Consider the following 19,232-nt stretch of genomic DNA (forward strand, 5'->3'; position numbering starts at 1 on the left):
CTTTTCCACTTTTGAATCTACAGTGAAAACTCTTGTTCTACTGTGGAATATGCAGTAAGTAGTTGGTACAATAATATCCTGGAAGGTGGAAGTTAAGATATTTTCTAAAAGAGGTAAATAAATAGATCTTCGGAAATATTCTTCGCAAGAGTTAGCAGATTGGTTTTGACGAGAAACTATACGAGGCATCTTCAATTCAATGTCTAGTTGTTCAGCTATTTGTTTACTTCATAGTAAAGTTTGCTAAAAACAGATTCAGCATTTGATCTTTTATTTTGATGAATGCATTTAGTGTCCTCTATGGCCGCAGTAGCCTACTTAAAATCTAATTTTGGTGACTGAAGAAGACGACTAAGTGATACAGTTGTACCTAAAACATCACTAAGACAAACTCTGTTTCACAGTTTCACAAATACCTTGGACAGCAGCCCACAGTTCCTTTATTTTTATTCACTAACGTATCAGACAGAGCTAATGCAACAACAATATTCACTTTGATATTTATTATAGATAAACTATAAAATGTAGCACACAATCTCAACAATTATAATACATATTCAAATTACAAACAAACAATTCGTAGACAAAACTGAAGATAAGAAATACCTAATAAAAAATAAAATTGTGCTGATTTCGTGCGAAAAGTCATGTCATGTACATTGAATGAGCAATAATAATTCTCTCATCGATAATCGAACGATTCTCTGGCACTCAAATGATAAATTGTTAAAATTTGAAAATCGCGTAACTCTCTATTCGCGGAAATCAAGTTGTAAATCGAGATATTAATGTATTCAGAATTGTTGATTTTTTTAAAGAGCAATTTAAAAAGGCTTCCGTATAATTTTACACTTACCCCTACAATAAATGAGTTTGAACTTTCGACTTCCTGCTTATAGGGTTGATGGGTTTTAAATTATATTTTTTTAAGATTATTTGATTGATATTTAATTTTGTTTTGGGGGTGGTCATGACCCCCGTGCCCCCCCCCCCCTTAGATCCGCCACTGACCATAGTACAACCAATCACTGTCATCATTTCGTATATACATATCTGTTTTTTTCGTGTTTAATTTTAGATTTCTATTTTTTGGAAGTGCTGCTATTCTTTGGTTTATACAGGAAGCAATATGCATAAATAAACTATGTGAAAATAATTTTAGAAAAATATCAACAGGACGAGAACCTTTATCAATATTTAGTATTGTTATCCCATTTCTCTGGGTAGGAATTTCTTTTTTCGGACAAAAGCTTGTATTTGGTATATTCCATTGTGCAGTCAATTCATTCCTTTCAGACTAACCTTCAGATATTTACGCGTTATCAGTACTTTATTCGTCGGAAGCAGTGATGTTTACATCTACATTGTTAGGAGTATTCTCAGGTACTTCATCAGAATCTGAGGCAGAATCGTCACCAGGTGCATAATCAGACTCTGAGACAGCATAAGGTTCTTTCTCGGATTCATTTTCAGAAATATTTGAGAGGTTTTCAATTTCTTCTTGAAGCTCTTTTTGTGTGAGAAAACGTCTACGTGCCATAGTAAGTCTGCAACCAAACAATACGAATGGGATAAATACGACCCGCTATAAGCTACTACTGGGACACTAGAGTCTCGTTTAGAAATTATGGTAAAATCGATGAAAACAATATTAAAAATAAACAATACATATTCCTAACCTGTGTTATTCAGCAACTAAATAAAATATAATCCGTTAAAAAACAGAGCAGCCACTTTTTCTTTACTAAAATTGTATTATTTATGAGTTGTTGATGCACGTGTTGAGTTAACATTAATTTATAGGTTACAGACTTGATATGTAGGTTGCATACTACTAGGTAATGAGTAAAGAAAGTCTAAAAATACGCATACGTTCAAATAACATGGGATTTGGGGACAAACAGATGCCAGCAGATTTTTTGAAATCCGATGGGACATATATGCCCCCACATATGTCTTTAGCTCAGCCATGTTAGAGTTCCTTTCCAAGACAGGAAAGATTTATTTTCACGTTCAGAGCGTCTGCGAATAGTTATCTCTGATGATCCCTATTAGGGTGAAATACGTATAAGCGGATATACAGACGCATTATACGTGAAATCAAATCTTAACTGTCTTTCCTTTTATTTCGGTATACTCTTTATGAGTACTAGAAACCAATTCGCTAAGGATTTTTGCTTAGTTGAGGAGATATGTTGTAGAATGCAATTTTAGATTCCCCATGTCTCTAATAATATCTTTATCAACGTGTTTTGCCCTGCAATTCTTAGAAGGCACATATTAAAGCATAAATCTGAATTTGGTTTCGAAAAATTAGTTTACGGATTTATTATCAGATGTCGCTATTTGCGTCCATACGAAGCCATGTTAGAGTTGCTTCCCAAGACAGGAAAGGTTTATTTTCACGTTCAGAGCGTATGTGAATAGACGTCTCTGATGATCCCTATTAGGGTGAAATACGTATAAGCGGATGTACAGACGCACTATACGTGAAATCAAATCTTAACTGTCTTTTTCCTTTTTTTCCTTAAATTGTTCTTCTTTCACTTAAATGTTTAGTAGTTAAATGCAATTGCAAACGATTTGGAAGTTTGTGCAATAAAATGTTGACGGCTGCGCAGAATGTAAATGTAAAAATACTCTGCGACGATTAAATGTTATTAGTATGTTAGTATTTTACTTCAGCTGTTGCAAACGGTTTGGAAAGAGATAAGGTTGTGCAGTAAAATATTCTCGTTTGCGAAGAATGTTTTGAAATTGTATAAGTTTGCACACTAAAATATTTAATTTTATACACATTGATTCCAAAACGCATGAGTTTGCGCAGTTATATATTAGAATTATTTGTCTTGTGACATTTCTAATTTGTTTTGTAGGTGGGGCGAGATTGAAAAGACTGACGTATGGCCTCCAGCCCTTTCTGGACACACTCTTACATACCATAAATCGCAAGAAAGTCTCATTTTGATTGGCGGTATATCCCCTCAAAATGGTTTTCTAAATCTCGTTTGGGCTTACAAGTTTGGAAAAGAGCAGTGGGTGCCTATCAATACCAAAGGTCCCGGGCCTCTAGGGATCTTCGGTCACACGACTGTTTATCATGCTCAAAGTAGTAATTTGTTTGTATTTGGAGGCGTTGTATACGAAAGGCAGCTTTCGACGATTTCGAATAATCTGTATATGTTTAATTATGAGAACAGGACGTGGACGCAGTTGAATAATCTTGGATCAACTTTACATTGGGTAAGATCTTATCTTTTTTATTTATGTAAAAACAGTTGTGACAACCTTTTTATAATAATAATAATATGTAAATTGTCGGTTATATTTTTATTTGCGAGGCTCGATAACCCCGCGAAGTTTTACTTGCGGTGGCATCGTGTTCCCATATGTGAAATAGTGCTTCATCTAATAGTTTGTGTCTTACTAATCGCAAAGCTTTCTGTATTTAGCTCATTCTCAAACTATTAACGAACGTATGTACTATTAATCCTTTCAGAAAATTGTCGGGCTCTTCTGATTAAGCCAACACCGCCATATGATTAACATCAGCTATAAAATCCTGTACTCGATGATTGTACTTGCAGTTGTGCTTTGTGTACTTATAGATTGGTATCTATACATCTACATCTAATATACCTACTGAAACAACTGTATATCAACTACACAGTAAACGTAAGAGTCAACAGCATATACTCCGATAATTTTAAACTAAAAGCCGGTGTTCGTCAAGGATGTATTATTTCTCCCACGTTATTCAATATATATATATAGCGAATACATCATGCGCATTGTATTCGACGGATGGCAAGGAGGAATATCAGTCGGAGGCCGAAAAATCCGCGCCCAGAAGAGAGAAGAATGGATAGCAACCATTCGTCAAATGCCATAACGTCACCACATCCTTACGAAGGATAAAGGATAGAGGAGGAGGAGGAGATTGGTATCTCCATAAAGTTTTTTCAGTCGACTCAATAAGATGTGATACTTCTCGACTATCTACATTTTTCTGTACTTTATTAAATGTTTACGAATTTTCCATCGGCCTTTCCAAAAACTCCAATTTTTCATAACTTTTTAAGTTCTATCAATTTTATTAGAAACTGTTACATTAAAATGAGTTGATATATCATCTGATAAGTTGATATACTTCAATGTATAATGAGTTGCATACTTATAAGACGTATTAAATTTCACTAACTGGAGAATTTAATTTGAGTGTGTCAAGGCCAAGGTTTCGGCCAAAAAGTAATTAAAAGTAAGTAATTATAGAGTAATTAAAAAAATTTCATTCAAAAAATTCCTGTATAAAAGGTTTAATATTAAAAACCCTATCGGGCTACATCACAGAACGTTTTCGGAAATAATATTCCATCATCAGTGTTATCTGCATGTACATGTTTTGAGCCACTAAAGACATGGGTTAAAACCCTTTAAATGTTGTTAGATTAACTTTGCGTTACATTTTTTAAATTTGTAAACTATGATGTTTAAGTTCTAACAGGAATACACTTCATCTAATTTAATTAACGATGTACGTCATCGGCGTCATAGCGTGTGACGTCACATGATACCAACACGAAATATTTAGGGTGTAGGTGTGTTCTTTTTTAGAATCACTTTACCGAGTACACTGGCATTACAGCCACTAGACATATTTTATTATATACGCGTAGAACTAATATTTAAAAGTTTCTATTAATGTTAACTTAAAGAAATACACAATAATATGTTTCATTTAATTTGTATAAATACATTATAAAGCGTTTTTATCAAGAACATTTGTTCGGAACACACTGTAACTGTAATTGAACGAAGGTAAAATTTTGGCATAAATTGGTAACACCTATTTGACAGTTGCGGTGTTGACACTTTTTGTACTTTATTATTTTAAATCTTAAAGTGAATACCTCTTGTTTTATATTTTTAACTATTTAATAAAATCTGTTCTTTTTAGAACAAAATTAGTGTGTTTTATTTCAAAAATGTCATGTAAGAATTTAAATAGTCGTTGTAAAGAGTATATTAATAATTATGTGACCTATTTGATTTAAAATGGATTCAGGATTTTTTTATACTTTGGCAACTATGTCAACTTCAATCTCTGACGTATATAATGACGTAAATCGTTATCTAAATTAGATGGACTGTAGATTACATGGCAACGGAAGTCTCCACTGGAGGTTGCTAGTCCTTAGACGAAGTGTCTGTAAGGACTTGTTGATAGCTACTGATAAAAGTAATTAATTTTGTTCGGGCTGTTTTTTGTCGTCGTTTGAAGCGATCAATAGGACCACACTTCGGTCAATTGGCCGGATATAGTTAAGAATTACATTTCTGATTCCTGAATCGGAATTACGATCGGAAATGGAATGTTCATAGTGTTTTGGAGAAGGAGATCAAAGTTTTTGATGAGTGATAAATATTGTCCCTACTCCTTTTGGTTTGAGAATCTTATTCATTTTGTAAATGACACCTGATATAAGAAAGAAAAGCTTTCGTATGACAAGCATCGGATTCTTTGGATTGATATTAAACAGGAATTACTTCTCTGTGAATTCATTGAACAGATTCTCGATACACGTCGGTTGCAGTTGTTGTAGAGAGTATCACGCCAGCGGAAGCCGTTAGTTGGTGAGCTTTCGCTTTATTATTGTGATATCACAGTATACTTAAAACATTATAATTTTTAGCCACGCCCGAGATATTTCCATTCGGCTATTACAACTGACGATTATATGATAATAATGGGTGGTAAAATTTACCCATGGAATATTACGGACACATTATATGCTTATTCATATAATTGCAATAGATGGATGAACTTGATGTCAAATGGTAAGTTTACATGATAATACTATTATTTGTGTAGTGAATATTTTTCCGCATTTATGCTTAATCGTACAGAAATAACTGAACCCGTTGCTTCTGAAGGATTGTACATGAGTTACGCTGTGTTTTGCCAAATTCATTTATATTTTAGAGTTTTTAGATAATACGGGAAAGTGGAGAATGATGCGCACTTAAGCAGAAATCGCTTCTGTTGTAAATTCTTTAAATCTATCATAACGGCCAGTACGTAACAGTAAGCTCTAATTATTCTACTTTAAATATTTAAAATAAGTTTTAGAGAAATACAAAGTGCAAAAGCATAATATTAAATAAATAAAAGAAGTGCCTTTGCGCACGATTTCCCTTCCATGAGGGTAATCATGCATACGGATTGGGAAATGGTGCGCACTAAATTAATATTAGAAAAAAAAAACAATTTAAAAAAGTTAAAAACAAGTTAAAATCAATATAATAAAAACACTACGTCAAAAGTACAATAATGTGAAGAAATATTAATTGTTTGATATGTTTAAATGTAATATTTTTAACTTAAACAAAAGTCGCATTTACAATTTTCTGGGGTATTTACATCTATACATTCTGCGTTATTCCACGGGGCACATAACATACATGTATACCACAATTCTTTGTTTTTCCTCTTTCCCCACAAATACATGTCTCGTTAGATGCAGCTGGTTTTAATAATTGTGGTAGAATGAAGCTTAACTCAACATCCTATAATTCGTCTTCATCGATAATATCTGACAAATCACTGTCTGATACATCAGTCGACTCAGCTGTTGCACTCTTTTCTTTTTTTTTGTTTGCTTTAAGCGTTTTTGTCTGCCGAGATATCTGGCGATTCTTTATCAAAACATCTTCTAACAGTTGCCTTTCTTGCTTCTTTCTGTTCCTCCTTTCTCTTGAGATTCTCGTGCTTTTATCGTCTTTTTTTTCTGGGTTTCCTCAAATTTTGTCTTCATTTCCTTAGCTGGTTTGTCAGAAGCAAAATTATCTTCAATAAATTGATCGGGATCTAACGGATATATTCCAGATGCACGAAAACCTGATACTGCCTTCTCGATAGTGGCAACTTTCATAAATGTTTTATTTAACAGCTAGCTATGTCACTTTCGGTAATTTTTTGATGGCTAAAGATAATATATTCTCTCTAAAGTGAATTCTTCAAAGGACTAAATAAAGTCAAGTCCAAAGGCTGAAGATGATCTGCGGTGTGATGGAAGTATATAAATGTTTTTTTTTGACAAAATTATATGCAATAATAGAAATATGGCTGGAATGGTTATCCAGCACTAAAAGGATGGGATTAGTTGCTGTGGGCTTTGCATGTCTTACAAAATGGCACAGTCACTCACTAAAATCTTCCGTATTGATCCATTCGTTTTTGGTATATTTATATAAAGCACCAAGAGGTAGATTTTTCTAAAGTGTAAGATATACTCTTTTCCGGGGATAGATCAACATAGGGGGAATATATTCCTGCAGCACTCATGCAGAAAACTACCTTTTTAGATTGTAATGCCAGTTTCGTCTATATTAAAAATTCTGTTTGGCTCAAACTTAAACTTGTCCATGAATATTTTGATATTAGAATAAAATAGTGTTGTTGACTCTTTATTGAATGTTCAAACTTCTTCCTTCTGGTTGTCTTAATGTTACATCGGTATCCTTTTTTTTAAACCCGTAAAACCAATTTTTTCCGGCTAATCTCTTCTCTTTATTAATTATTTGCGATATTATTTTCTTCAGCATACCTGAATACCAATCGTCTAAGTTCTTTAGGTGTTAAACCATAGAATAATTTTGCAAGCGTTAACACATCTCTCGTATCTTAATTGTTCTTCTACTTCATTTAAAAATACAGTTGTGCGACCTAAACGGGGTGGCGAGTGTTAATCTTTTTCTTAAAGTTGATTCGGAAATGTTAAAAGCTCTTCCCGTTTCCCCTTATTTTTTGCCGTAATTTCTGATTGCATAGACAGTATTTTGTAAATCTTTGTTGGTATATGTAAGAATCGTAGATTTTCTAGTGTATTTTCATGTCATCTGTACATAAAAATGGTAATATTAATATTTAACATTTCATTGTTTGTGAGTGATTCATGCGCACTCCTGTGCACTATGACCCCTTTACGCCTTACCAACAGATGCGCCAAAATGTAATGAAAACAACATGATTTAAATCAATAATAAGTTCAAAGCAACTGAATGAAGCCTACGGATTTACCGTCTTGTTTGAAGCAGAAAAACTAGAAGAATTCTTGTAATTTTCATTAATCGGATCTCACTTAATCCACGTGCAACGGTTGACTGAATTTTGAGTGTATTGATGCTACCAAAATTAGACAGTAATATACAACGATTCTTCTATTTATAATTGACAATGTTTTTGTACTAAATCATCGATTTATTGTTTTATAACATATTTAAAAATATAAAAACTCCCTTAATGTACCAAATACAATTTTTAAAGCAATTACCTACAGTTTGAATTATTTTTTTTTGTTTCAAGACATTGAAAAAATTGGTCCCTTCCCTACCCAATCGTATGCACAAGGAATGACGGTTGAGCCCGATGGTGACGCCATCTACGCCATAGGTGGTTGGGGCATAGAGACTCAAAGTACTGTACTTCGAATTGAATTGCCCACAGATTTATGCAATCTCTTGCCACGACGAATAACTTGCTTATATATGTCAGGCTGTGGATACTGTGCCAGTAAAGTCGGTGAAGATATTATTTCTGAACAGTGCCACTCGAATACGAAGGAGTGTACACTAGAAACTCCTGAAAATGGTAAGTTTTTTGAGTCAAAAATTATTCTTTTACTCGTTCGAAAACTCGTTATCGAAACAAAATCATTAAACCAAAAAGTTATGCATTATTGAAAATTTTAATGAAAGATTTATTTGGATTTTTATTTATCAGCATGAAATAATTTTTGAAATAAAGGCAAAACAATTTTATTTGATCAATCATATCATATATACATAATTTATATTTTTCAGCTTCTCTAGTAACAAATGAAAGTCAAGTGTGTTCCCTTTACAACATATATCAAACAACTCCGAATAACTGTTCAACAATTCAAGACTGCACCGTTTGCATACAGTCAGGTTCCTGTTCTTGGTGTCAAGGAGTGTGCACGAGTAACGCGAATAACTGTAATTCAACATTAGCTAGCTGCCCATACAATAAATGTACTGCCACAGACTGTATACAATGCCACCAAATGCCAGGCTGTGACTGGAGCTATTCTAGACGACAGTGTATGTCAGGTAAGTTGAGTTTTTGTAATAGTTTTATCTTAAAATTGTACTTGCCCATAAAATTTTAGTGTATATAGAAACAACTGTGAAAATTGCTACATGTTAAAAACAAACTTATTGATTTATACATGTAGTGTTATGCGAATGGCGGATTCGAAAACAACTGGATCAAATTTTCAATCGGATTAAGATTGGGTGTTAGTGTAGTTAATTGAGTACTCAGGATAGAGAGTCGCTAATTTTGTATAATGATGCTTTTTGAAAATTACTCCATGTTAAATACAAATTTATTGATTATACATGAGTATGGCTGATCTGGAAAAGAACTGTATCAAATTTTCAATCGGATTGAGATTTTCAGTGAGCTTTTTGGCCATTCAAAGGATTGGATACGTGACGCGGAATCTAATATTGTTGAAAAGCTGCTTGATCGTTGACACCAAATGTTCTTAGTTCAGATTGCAATCGATATTCTACAAATTATCTGCATTTTTACAAATTCATCAATGATCTAGTATCTTTATATGAAAAGCAGTTCTAAACATATTCTTCAACAAAAGTTTAATTGTTTAATCAATATGAGCTGTCGTAACTTTTTCATTGTCCCTTATTATAACTAGGCAAGATCACTGTCCTTGTACAAAAAATGGCCATCATCTGAGAAAAACACTTTTTTCCAAAACGTATCGTGTCTCCATCATGGTAACACTCAATATCCATTTTTTTTACGATCGCTTTAACCTTTCATAAGTAATTCTCGTACTGTAGAGTCATGAGCTTGCTTAATTTCTTGGCTTGTTTTCCAATGATTTAATGTACTATCCCCCTTTCAAAAATATTCATCTCTTGGTATTATCCGTCTCTTCCTTTTACATTTCTCTTTTCTGTTAGCCTTAATCGTTCCAGTATTATGTTTTTGTGCTTTAAAATCTTGGTTACAACTCTTATACTTATACGACACGCCTTATGTCTTTAAATAATTTATGTGTGGTCACTCAAACTGCCAGTCTTATTGTGCGTTTTGGGTGTAACACTAATTTTCAAAAATTAAAAGCAAATAGAGACTTTGTTCAGCTTACATCAGCAAAAATTCAGTAATTAAAAAAAAACAACAACAAAAATACATCAAGTCAATAGACATGTCGCACGTGTCATTACTCGATAACTGTCAGAACTGTCAAACTTTTATATAAAAGTATTGCCAACTGCTAAAAATAGTAAAATTGTAAGTGTGTATACATAAAAATGCACAAGACTGTACTTCCCAATATTGCAATCGTAATAATAATTTAATTACTCTCATTTAAAAAATAATTCTCTATATTCTAATCATGCTTCTCCGCTCTACAAAAATTATTTTTCTAATACAGGATCCTTCACTTCAATGTCGTCTCTCAATTTTGTTACTTGGGTATAATCTTAAATATTCTTGAAAACTCAGATGACGAAGCTTTTTTACTAAAAATTCTTACATTACTTTCCCCTAAAAATGCCAAAGTTTATTTTATATTTTATAGTGACTCAAGAGCAAGAAGCCAATTCGGTAGCAGTATGCCCCCAACCTTGTATTAACTACTCAACCTGCTCCTCTTGCCTCGAAACCCCCGATTGCCGTTGGTCGACACAGCTAGATGAATGCGTATCTGAATCCTACCAAGACGTATACTGCGCAGGCGGAGTTTGTGGATTAGTTTTACGCCCAGACGAGCGACAACACTGTCCAGAACCTTGCAACTCGTTCACTCAGTGCTCGAGTTGTTTGAAACATGCTCCTTGTGGATGGTGTGCCACGCCAGGTTTGAGCGGGGAAGGTTTCTGTACCGAGGGATCCAATGATAGGCCGATGTTGGGCACGTGCGAAGAGGTTTTCTTGGAGAATCATCGAAAAGTTGGAGTAAGTGACTTTTTTATGTGGTATTTTATAAAGTTTTATTAGAAATACACAATACTATACCAGGAATAAAGTTGTAGATAATTTAATTTGCTATAACTGAAGACATTTTCTGTAGGGGTACTAGCACCCTTGTTATCCAGGGTGGCGACTCAAGAAACTTAAACTTAAGCATATTCTTATCCCTCCAACACACCAAAAAATTAAATTGCACCCTCTCAAAAATTCAACAAGAACTAACTTTTCAATGTACTAAATATTTATTGTCAATTTTTACGTAGAACCTGGAGGTGGTTCATATATCCTGAAAGTTATTGTGAAATTAATTACAATAATTAAAAAAACCTCCACTACAAAGTACGATCTATTATTGGTCAATTAATATAACAAAAAAAGTGTTTTCTATTCTTCTATAATTGTTTAAATTTTTATTTTTATCATTATCTTTATAACGTAAATCATTAGTTCACTTTAATATAACCTCAAAAAGTCGAATTTATCTTCAGATTTTTTGTAAATTTGTTCCATTTTTAATTCTTTTGAACATTATTTTGGTACTTTATTTTAGGAAGTGGAAGCGATAGAGCCATTGAACAATGTAACATACAGCTGGCATTATGTTAAATGTCCTCCCGAAGACGAATGTAACAACGGCCACCACACATGTGCAATAGAATCAGAAATATGTGTAGATCTAGATGAAGGCTTCGAATGCAATTGTGGTGAAGGATATAAGGACGGAGTTAATGGTTGCGAACCTGTTTGCCCATTAGGTATGTTCGTTTTGGGGCACATATTAATCCATTTACTAATGTTTCATTATACATATACACCATTTTATTAATTAGTCTTTTATAATTTTCTATTTTCATTTTTTTTTCACAGTGTTCGTGATTTTTGCACCTAAGCTTCTGTGTAAATTCTTCTCAATTTTCTCGTATAACACCTTGTTTGTGTTTTTGCATGTTGTTAGTGTTCCATTTAAGTTTTGTACCAATTTGCACAGTAATATTGAAAAATAATGGACTTTGCGTAATAATATTCACGGTATATAAATCATATTGAAAGCTTGTGCAGAGTAATTAAAATATAGTTTGATATTAATTGTGGAATATGGTAAATATGGTGTGAATACGACTTACACCAGTTTCCAAAAGCAATAAATTGACAATATTGCTGAATTATCGTCCAGGTTTGTTTTGAAATATAGACTAGAGAAATTAACAAACAAAAAGTATTTTATTGCTTTTGATAAATTTGGTGGTATCAATATGTAATAAACAAAATATGCAAAAGATTAAACCTCATTTTTCACTTATAAACAATAAATAAAAAATGTAACATCGCTATTTGATTTTAAATACTAAAGGTGAAGACCGGTAAATTATATGAAAAAGTGACACAATTTTACTAAAAAATCATAGAAAATCCTTTAAAATGAGAGTTTGTAAAGATATTTTTGTTAATTTGCTGCTTAATTATTGCAAAAATAGCTTCAAAAGTCGATTTTTTGAAAATTATTAATAACTTTTCTAAAAATGCACATTTTCTGAGAAAAAAAAAGGTTTTTGAAAGAAATGGAACATGATTTTTACGGTCTGCAAAAGGAATTATAAAACGGAGGTAAAGGAACTAATAGAACCAAAACACTTAGAAAAGGATACGTGGCTTGACTACCTAAAAAAGCTATCTGCAGAGGAAGAACAAACGACGCTAGAACCGGAAACACCAGAAATTACCATAAATGAAGAACTTAATACAAATGTACAGGAAGTTCGGAAAATATTTGAAAACCTGAAGAACAGAAAAGCAGCAGGTAACGACGGAATACCAAACGAGTTACTGAAATATTGTGGAGCAGCAATGACAGAACAATTAACATTAATTAATAAAATTATAAAATACCGAAAGAATGGAGAACGAGTGAACTAATTCTACTATTTAAAAAAGAGATAAAAAACAGCCAGAAAACTACAGAGGTGTAAACTTGTTAAATACTACGCTAAAACTTAAAACTAAAATTTTACAAGTACCTACTAATAAATCAGAGGATAAGTTTAGCAGGTTTTCGTAGTGGAAGATCGTGTACAGATGCAATATTCGTTATAAAGCAAATTGCTGAGAAATCACTAGAGTATAATAGACCAGCATTTCTGTGTCTGATTGACCTAAAGAAAGCCTTTAACATAGTAAGACTCAAAGATGTAATCCATCTTCTGTATAACAGAGAATCTTCCCTAAATATTATAAAAACTATCGAAAACATCTACCAAAACAACTAAATGGAAATCAGAATAGATGGACAACTTACAAATGACAAGGGGATTCATTGGGAATGGGAAACAAAGAAATCAAAATACTCTGTCACGCAGACGATGCAATATTGATAGCCCAAGATGAAGATAGTCTGCAAAGACTGGTCCACAAATTTAATATAGGAGCAAAAGAATTTAATATGACAATCTCATCTCAGAAAACAATAGTAATCAGCAAAGAACCAACCAGATGTAAAAGAGAAATCTATGGCATCAGTATTGAACAAGTAATAGAAATAAAATACCTGGGAATTACACTGTCTAGCTATGGAGACCTGGACGTGGACATAGAAGTGAGAGATCAAGTACAAAAAGCAAATGACTGGCAGGATGCCTTAATAACACTATATGGCGAAACAGACACATTAACACAGATGAAATCAAGAATTTATAAAGCCAGAATTTATGAAACCAATAATGACAGATGCCTCAGAAATAAGACCCGACACAGCCACAATGCAAAGGCTACGGGAAACGGCAGAGATGAGAGTACTAAGAAGAATTACAGGAAATACGCTGAGAGATCGAAAGAGAAGTGAAGACATTAGAAGAAAATGTAACGTACAGTGTATAAACGAATGGGCACAAAATAAAAAAAAAAAATAGAATAGAATAACTACATAAGCAGAATGTGGGAGACCTGTGTCGTCAAAATAGCAAGAGATAAGTCACCAATCGGCAAAAGAAGTATCGGACGACCGCGCAAAAGATGAAGTGACAACCTTAATGAACCGCAAATAATTAATCCGCAAATGAACAAGCAGACTTGCTTATAAAGAGGAAGAAGAAGAAGAAGAAAAATGCACAAAAAACTTTAATTTCGCGTGATAATAAGGACATTACAGCTACAAAAATTTCATGAAGCTCCACTTAACCGTTATTGCAAAATTGAAATTGTTGATCCCAGAAAGCTTTTATCTACAAAGCTATTATGCGTAAACTATTAGGCTACATGAATTATGAAAGCACCAAATCAAATTGAACAGAAACGCTTATTTAGCAAATTAAATTATTTAACAATTAAAAAATTTATGTTAAATATTGTAAAATAGGTTTACAAAAGTACTGTGATTTTAAGCTATAAACATTTAAAATAACTCAGACGCAGCAACATATAGCAAGTTTTTTTTTTTAGTCAAAATGTTGGAATATTTTCACGAATTTAAAAAAAAATGCCATGGCCTACGAACCTTAGTACCTACCCGAGTTAGACCTTTTATTATTTGTCGATTTTACTATTTCAAAAACTGAATTCATAAATTCAAATTTATAAAAGTCGCAATATCTTCGGTTCTATTAAACGAAAATCGGTGTTTGGTTTATTTGGGGTATCTCATTGCATAGATTATAAAAATTCAATTAAGTAGTTAATTTGTGAATTGTTGCAAAGCAATTGTTTATACAATTAAAAATAATTATTGTTCAAAATTTTACTTTACTCTTATTATTCGTAGAGAAGGTTATGAAAAGATAATCAACTTAAATATTTATGTAATATAGTTATAAATAATATCTTTTTACAATAATTTTACAAAAAAATTAATTTTTTATTTGAAAATCAAATCTATACATGTTAATTTTTCTTGAATTATGGTGATTATTTTTACAATTACTTTTCTTGACTGAAAAACATTACAAATATATTTTAAACAAATTAATTGTAATAAACTTTATATAATTATAAATAAAAATAATAAAATTAAGTATGTGCATTGTAATATGTTAATTATATACGCAGATTCATTCTAAATTTTTATTTATAATTATATAAAGCTTATAACAATTAATTTGTGTAAAATATATGTGTACTGTTTTGAGAAAAAGTACTACTACTATCGGTTTACAGCGTTCTCCGACGCCTTCCAACTCCTAACCGCCATTCTTCTCTATTTAACCATAGGCCTGGAGGGATTTCTCTTTCCTCTAGTTCTATTTCAATTCCCTCTCTCCAGCTTCTTCTCGGCCCTCCTCTTTTTCTTCTTCCTTGTGGTGTCCACGTCAAAATCTGTTTCGGAATCCTGTCATCTGGCATTCTCTGTACATGGCCGTACCATATTAACTGTTTTGTTTTTATGTCATCAACTATTGTATGCTTGACTCCCATCATTTCTCGTATTCTCTCATTTGGTATCCGATCTCTTCTTGATTTGCCTGCTACTCTTCTCCAGAAGTCCATTTCTGTTACTAGTAACAGTTTCTCTGTTCTTTGTTTCATTGGCCAAACTTCACTGCCATATGTGATTACACTTTTAAGTATGGTGTTGTATATGAGTTGTTTGTTCGCTTTAGATATTGTTTGGTCCCACAGAATGCCGTTCATCATGGATATGGCTTTTCTATCCTGTATGTTTCTGTCTTTTATAGCAGCATGGAGTGTTCCATCTTGAGTTATCTTCATACCCAGGTACTTGTATTCATCACAGTGTCTAATTTCTACCCCATCGTCTAATATAATGGACTGCTTTGTCACTCCAATGCACATGGTTTCAGTTTTCTTAATGTTGACTTCGAGACCCCATTTGTTATATTCTTCTATTAGCTTCCGAGTCATGTAACTCAAGTCGTCATGATCCTGAGCAATCAGTATTTGGTCATCAGCAAAACATAAGGTGTATAGTGTAGTCTCGTCATTGAGAGGGATTCCCATGCCATTACATTTTCTTTTCCACAGCTTGAGTGCTTGTTCCAGATAAATTTTGAAAAGGGTAGGCGAAATACAGCAACCCTGCTTTAGTCCTTTCGTGACCTTAAATCCCTCAGATATCCTTGATCCAGTTTTAATTTTTGCAGTCGTTCCATTATGCAGACTTTGGACTGCTTTGATAAGACCATGCTTAATGTTGGTTTGCTGTAGGGTTGACCATAGTTTACTGAGGGGTACACTGTCATATGCTTTTTGTAAGTATACGTACACCAGGTAAACTTCTTTATTGACGGCTGTTTTTTTCTCAAATAACTTGCGTAATAGAGTACAAGTGGTCTACTGTGGATCGCCCAGCTCTAAAACCAGCTTGCTCCTCTGTTTCGTAATCTCTATAGTCATTTTCTATTTTGTTCTTAATAAGTTTCCCATACATTCTACTTATTGTGCTGTTTACCGCAATTCCTCTGTAATTTTCACACTGATCCTTGCTGCCCTTTTTGTGGATAGTTGACATGATAGATAATTTCCATTCTTTTGGTAATTCGGCCCCATTCAAGCAGTCATGAAAGAGTTTTCTTAACTGTTCCTGGAGTTTGTCTGTGCCGGCTTTCACTAATTCTGCAGGAATGTCACCAGGACCAAGGGATTTTCCATTTTTCAGGGATTTGGTTATTTCTTCCATCTCTGATTTACTTATTTGTAATGGTGATGAATTTATACGTATACCTATCGTGTTGTCTTCCATGTTAGTAAATTCTGGTCTTTGTTCTGTTAGTAATTTTTTGAAATATTCTTCCCATTTTTCTGTTGTTATTGGTGATATAACGTATTTTTTCTTATCATGTCTCGTACTTTTAATCAATCTCCAACTCTCTGTGCTTCTTCTACCTCCTATGTAGGTGTTGATCTTTTGGCAGTTCTGTTCCCATGATTCGTTCTTTTTTCGAGTTATCTTTTTTCTTACTTTGGCTTGTGCTTTTTTGTTCATTTCAAATGAGAAATAGTAATTGTAAAAATAACAAACATAATACAAGAAAATTAACATTACAAAAAAGTAAAATTTTGCAAAATAAATACTTAATTTAAATATTTTAAACAAAAATACTCGGTTAAATAAACAATTCACAAATTACCTAATTGAATGTTTATAATCTATGCAACTATTAAAAAAAACATCAATTTTCATTGATTAGAACTGGAGATATTGCGACTTTTATCAATTTGAATTTATGATACTGCTCTGTAGCTGTTTTCTTGTGGCATCTTTTTGCAATTACTATTTTCTTAATCTGGCATCTATTTCCACTTCGGAAATCGTTCTCAAAAAACAAACAATAATAAATTAAACAAATTTTCTTTTTATTACTTGCTGAAAAATTATAATAATTTAATTTTATCTGACTCATTCATATTGACAATTCAAACATGTATTATAAATTTTAAAATAGTCGACTTTCAAATGATATTGGCAATATTGTTGAGTTGCGTTCCTGGTACGACTTTATTGTAAGATAGATCATTCGATTACATGAAATCAACTTGAAAATACCCTTCAGAAAATATCATAGCATGTGATCCGTCTTTAAAAAGACAACCACATGCAATAATGACAGTAAAATTATTCCATTAATGATTACATAGTATATCATGAGGAAAAACCAGTAAAAATCCTCATGATACTATCTCAACGTGGTAAGTATTTGGTCTTATATTTAGTTTACTTTGAACAAACATCAAACTCTGATTTTATATGCATGTTTTTTTTTTAAATATAAAAGATGTATCCTCGATATGTTATTGACTTACTAATAGTAGTATTTTCTTTTTATTGATTTTCTCTTTTAATATGGGTAACCAAATCCTACTGCACTGCACTCTGCCGAGGAATTTGCGACGCGATTGGTCTCATTTAGCATAATTAGAGCCGCTCCTTTGATTTTTCTCTTTTTACCATCCGTTTCATTTAGGACTACACTTGAATGATTCCATTGAACCCTATGTTCATTATCCCGTGCGTATTTACATAATAATATTTGAAATCTATCAAATTCTCTATTTTTAATATAAGATTGACGTTCACTTATTCTAACATTTAATGATCTTGATCTTCTTCTTCTTCTTTCTTGTATATAGGCTTTAAAGTCTGTTTGTTCTTCAATATTAACCTCCTAAATTGTTTAAATTATCACACCATCTTTTGCTTGGTCTGCCAATACTTCTTCGTCCACTTAGTGACTTATATCGTGCTATTCGTACTATCCTATCCTCTGCCATTCTACTAATGTGTTCGTTCCATTCCTGTTTCCGTTTTGTCACCCATCCATTTATTTCTTCTATATTGCATGCTCTTCTTATTTTCGCTTCTTCCTATCCAACAGACTTTTTCCTGACACTCGTAGGAGTATTTTCATCTCTGTTGTTTCTAGTAGTCGTCTCGTTTTAGATGTGTCAGGTCTTGTCTCCGCCGTGTATGTTAATATACTTATAGATTCTTGTTTTTGTGTCTTCTCTTAGGTGTGTGTTCTTCCAGATTGACTTTAAAAATAATTAAACAAAATTAGAGAATGATGATACATTGGCAACTAGAACAATACTAAATATATCAGCTATAATGAAGTTATTGATATTATGTACTGATAATTCCTATTTTCAATTAAAAATTGAAAATGAATTCTATAAACAAAATTTTGGTCTAGCAATGGGCTCTAGTTTATCTTCATGATTAGCTAATATATTTATAGAAGATTTTAAAACAAATGTTATTTTTAAACAAAATTTAAAACAGTATGGTGGAGATATCTAGATGATGTATTCTCAACATGATCTCATAGATCAGAGTTGTTGGACACATTCCTTAAAGACGAGACAATAACGTTTACCATAGAAAATATAATAACGCACTACCTTTCCTGTATTGTGTGTTTTGAGAGTCAACTAAATATGATTTTTTTCTGACGGGTGAATATTGACAATATCATTTTAAAGTCGTTTGAGTCAGATAAAATTAAATTATTATAATAATGTAACAAGCAATAAAAAACAAATTTTTTTTGCATATTTTGTTTATTACAAATTGTTATCAAATTTATCAAAAGCAATTGTTAGATACCTGTATTAGCGAGTCTTATCGGAAAATCGTGAGTTCCTTGGTCTATAACCTGAAGTAAAATTTAAAACAAAATCTAAGACTTAATTTTGATAGTATTAAGGTCAGTCTCAGTTTATCAGCTTCTGAATTATTAAGAGCAATATTCAGAAA

At 32.5% G+C, this 19,232-nt stretch overlaps 1 protein-coding gene across 2 annotated transcripts in view; it reads left to right on the forward strand.

Moving 5' to 3' along the window:
- Positions 1-19,232, forward strand: part of Megf8 (multiple EGF like domains 8) — a 94,773-nt gene that overhangs the window by 55,930 nt on the left and 19,611 nt on the right. For both annotated transcript variants that reach the window (XM_072537310.1, XM_072537311.1), the window contains exons 13-18: positions 2,877-3,243; positions 5,694-5,838; positions 8,366-8,650; positions 8,863-9,132; positions 10,641-11,017; positions 11,583-11,787. In XM_072537310.1, coding sequence (XP_072393411.1) covers positions 2,877-3,243; positions 5,694-5,838; positions 8,366-8,650; positions 8,863-9,132; positions 10,641-11,017; positions 11,583-11,787 — 1,649 coding nt within the window. The remainder of the gene's footprint in view (positions 1-2,876; positions 3,244-5,693; positions 5,839-8,365; positions 8,651-8,862; positions 9,133-10,640; positions 11,018-11,582; positions 11,788-19,232) is intronic.

The sequence above is a fragment of the Diabrotica undecimpunctata genome, chromosome 7 (genome assembly GCF_040954645.1).
Source record: "Diabrotica undecimpunctata isolate CICGRU chromosome 7, icDiaUnde3, whole genome shotgun sequence".
In the NCBI taxonomy this organism is placed as follows: Eukaryota; Metazoa; Arthropoda; class Insecta; order Coleoptera; family Chrysomelidae; genus Diabrotica; species Diabrotica undecimpunctata.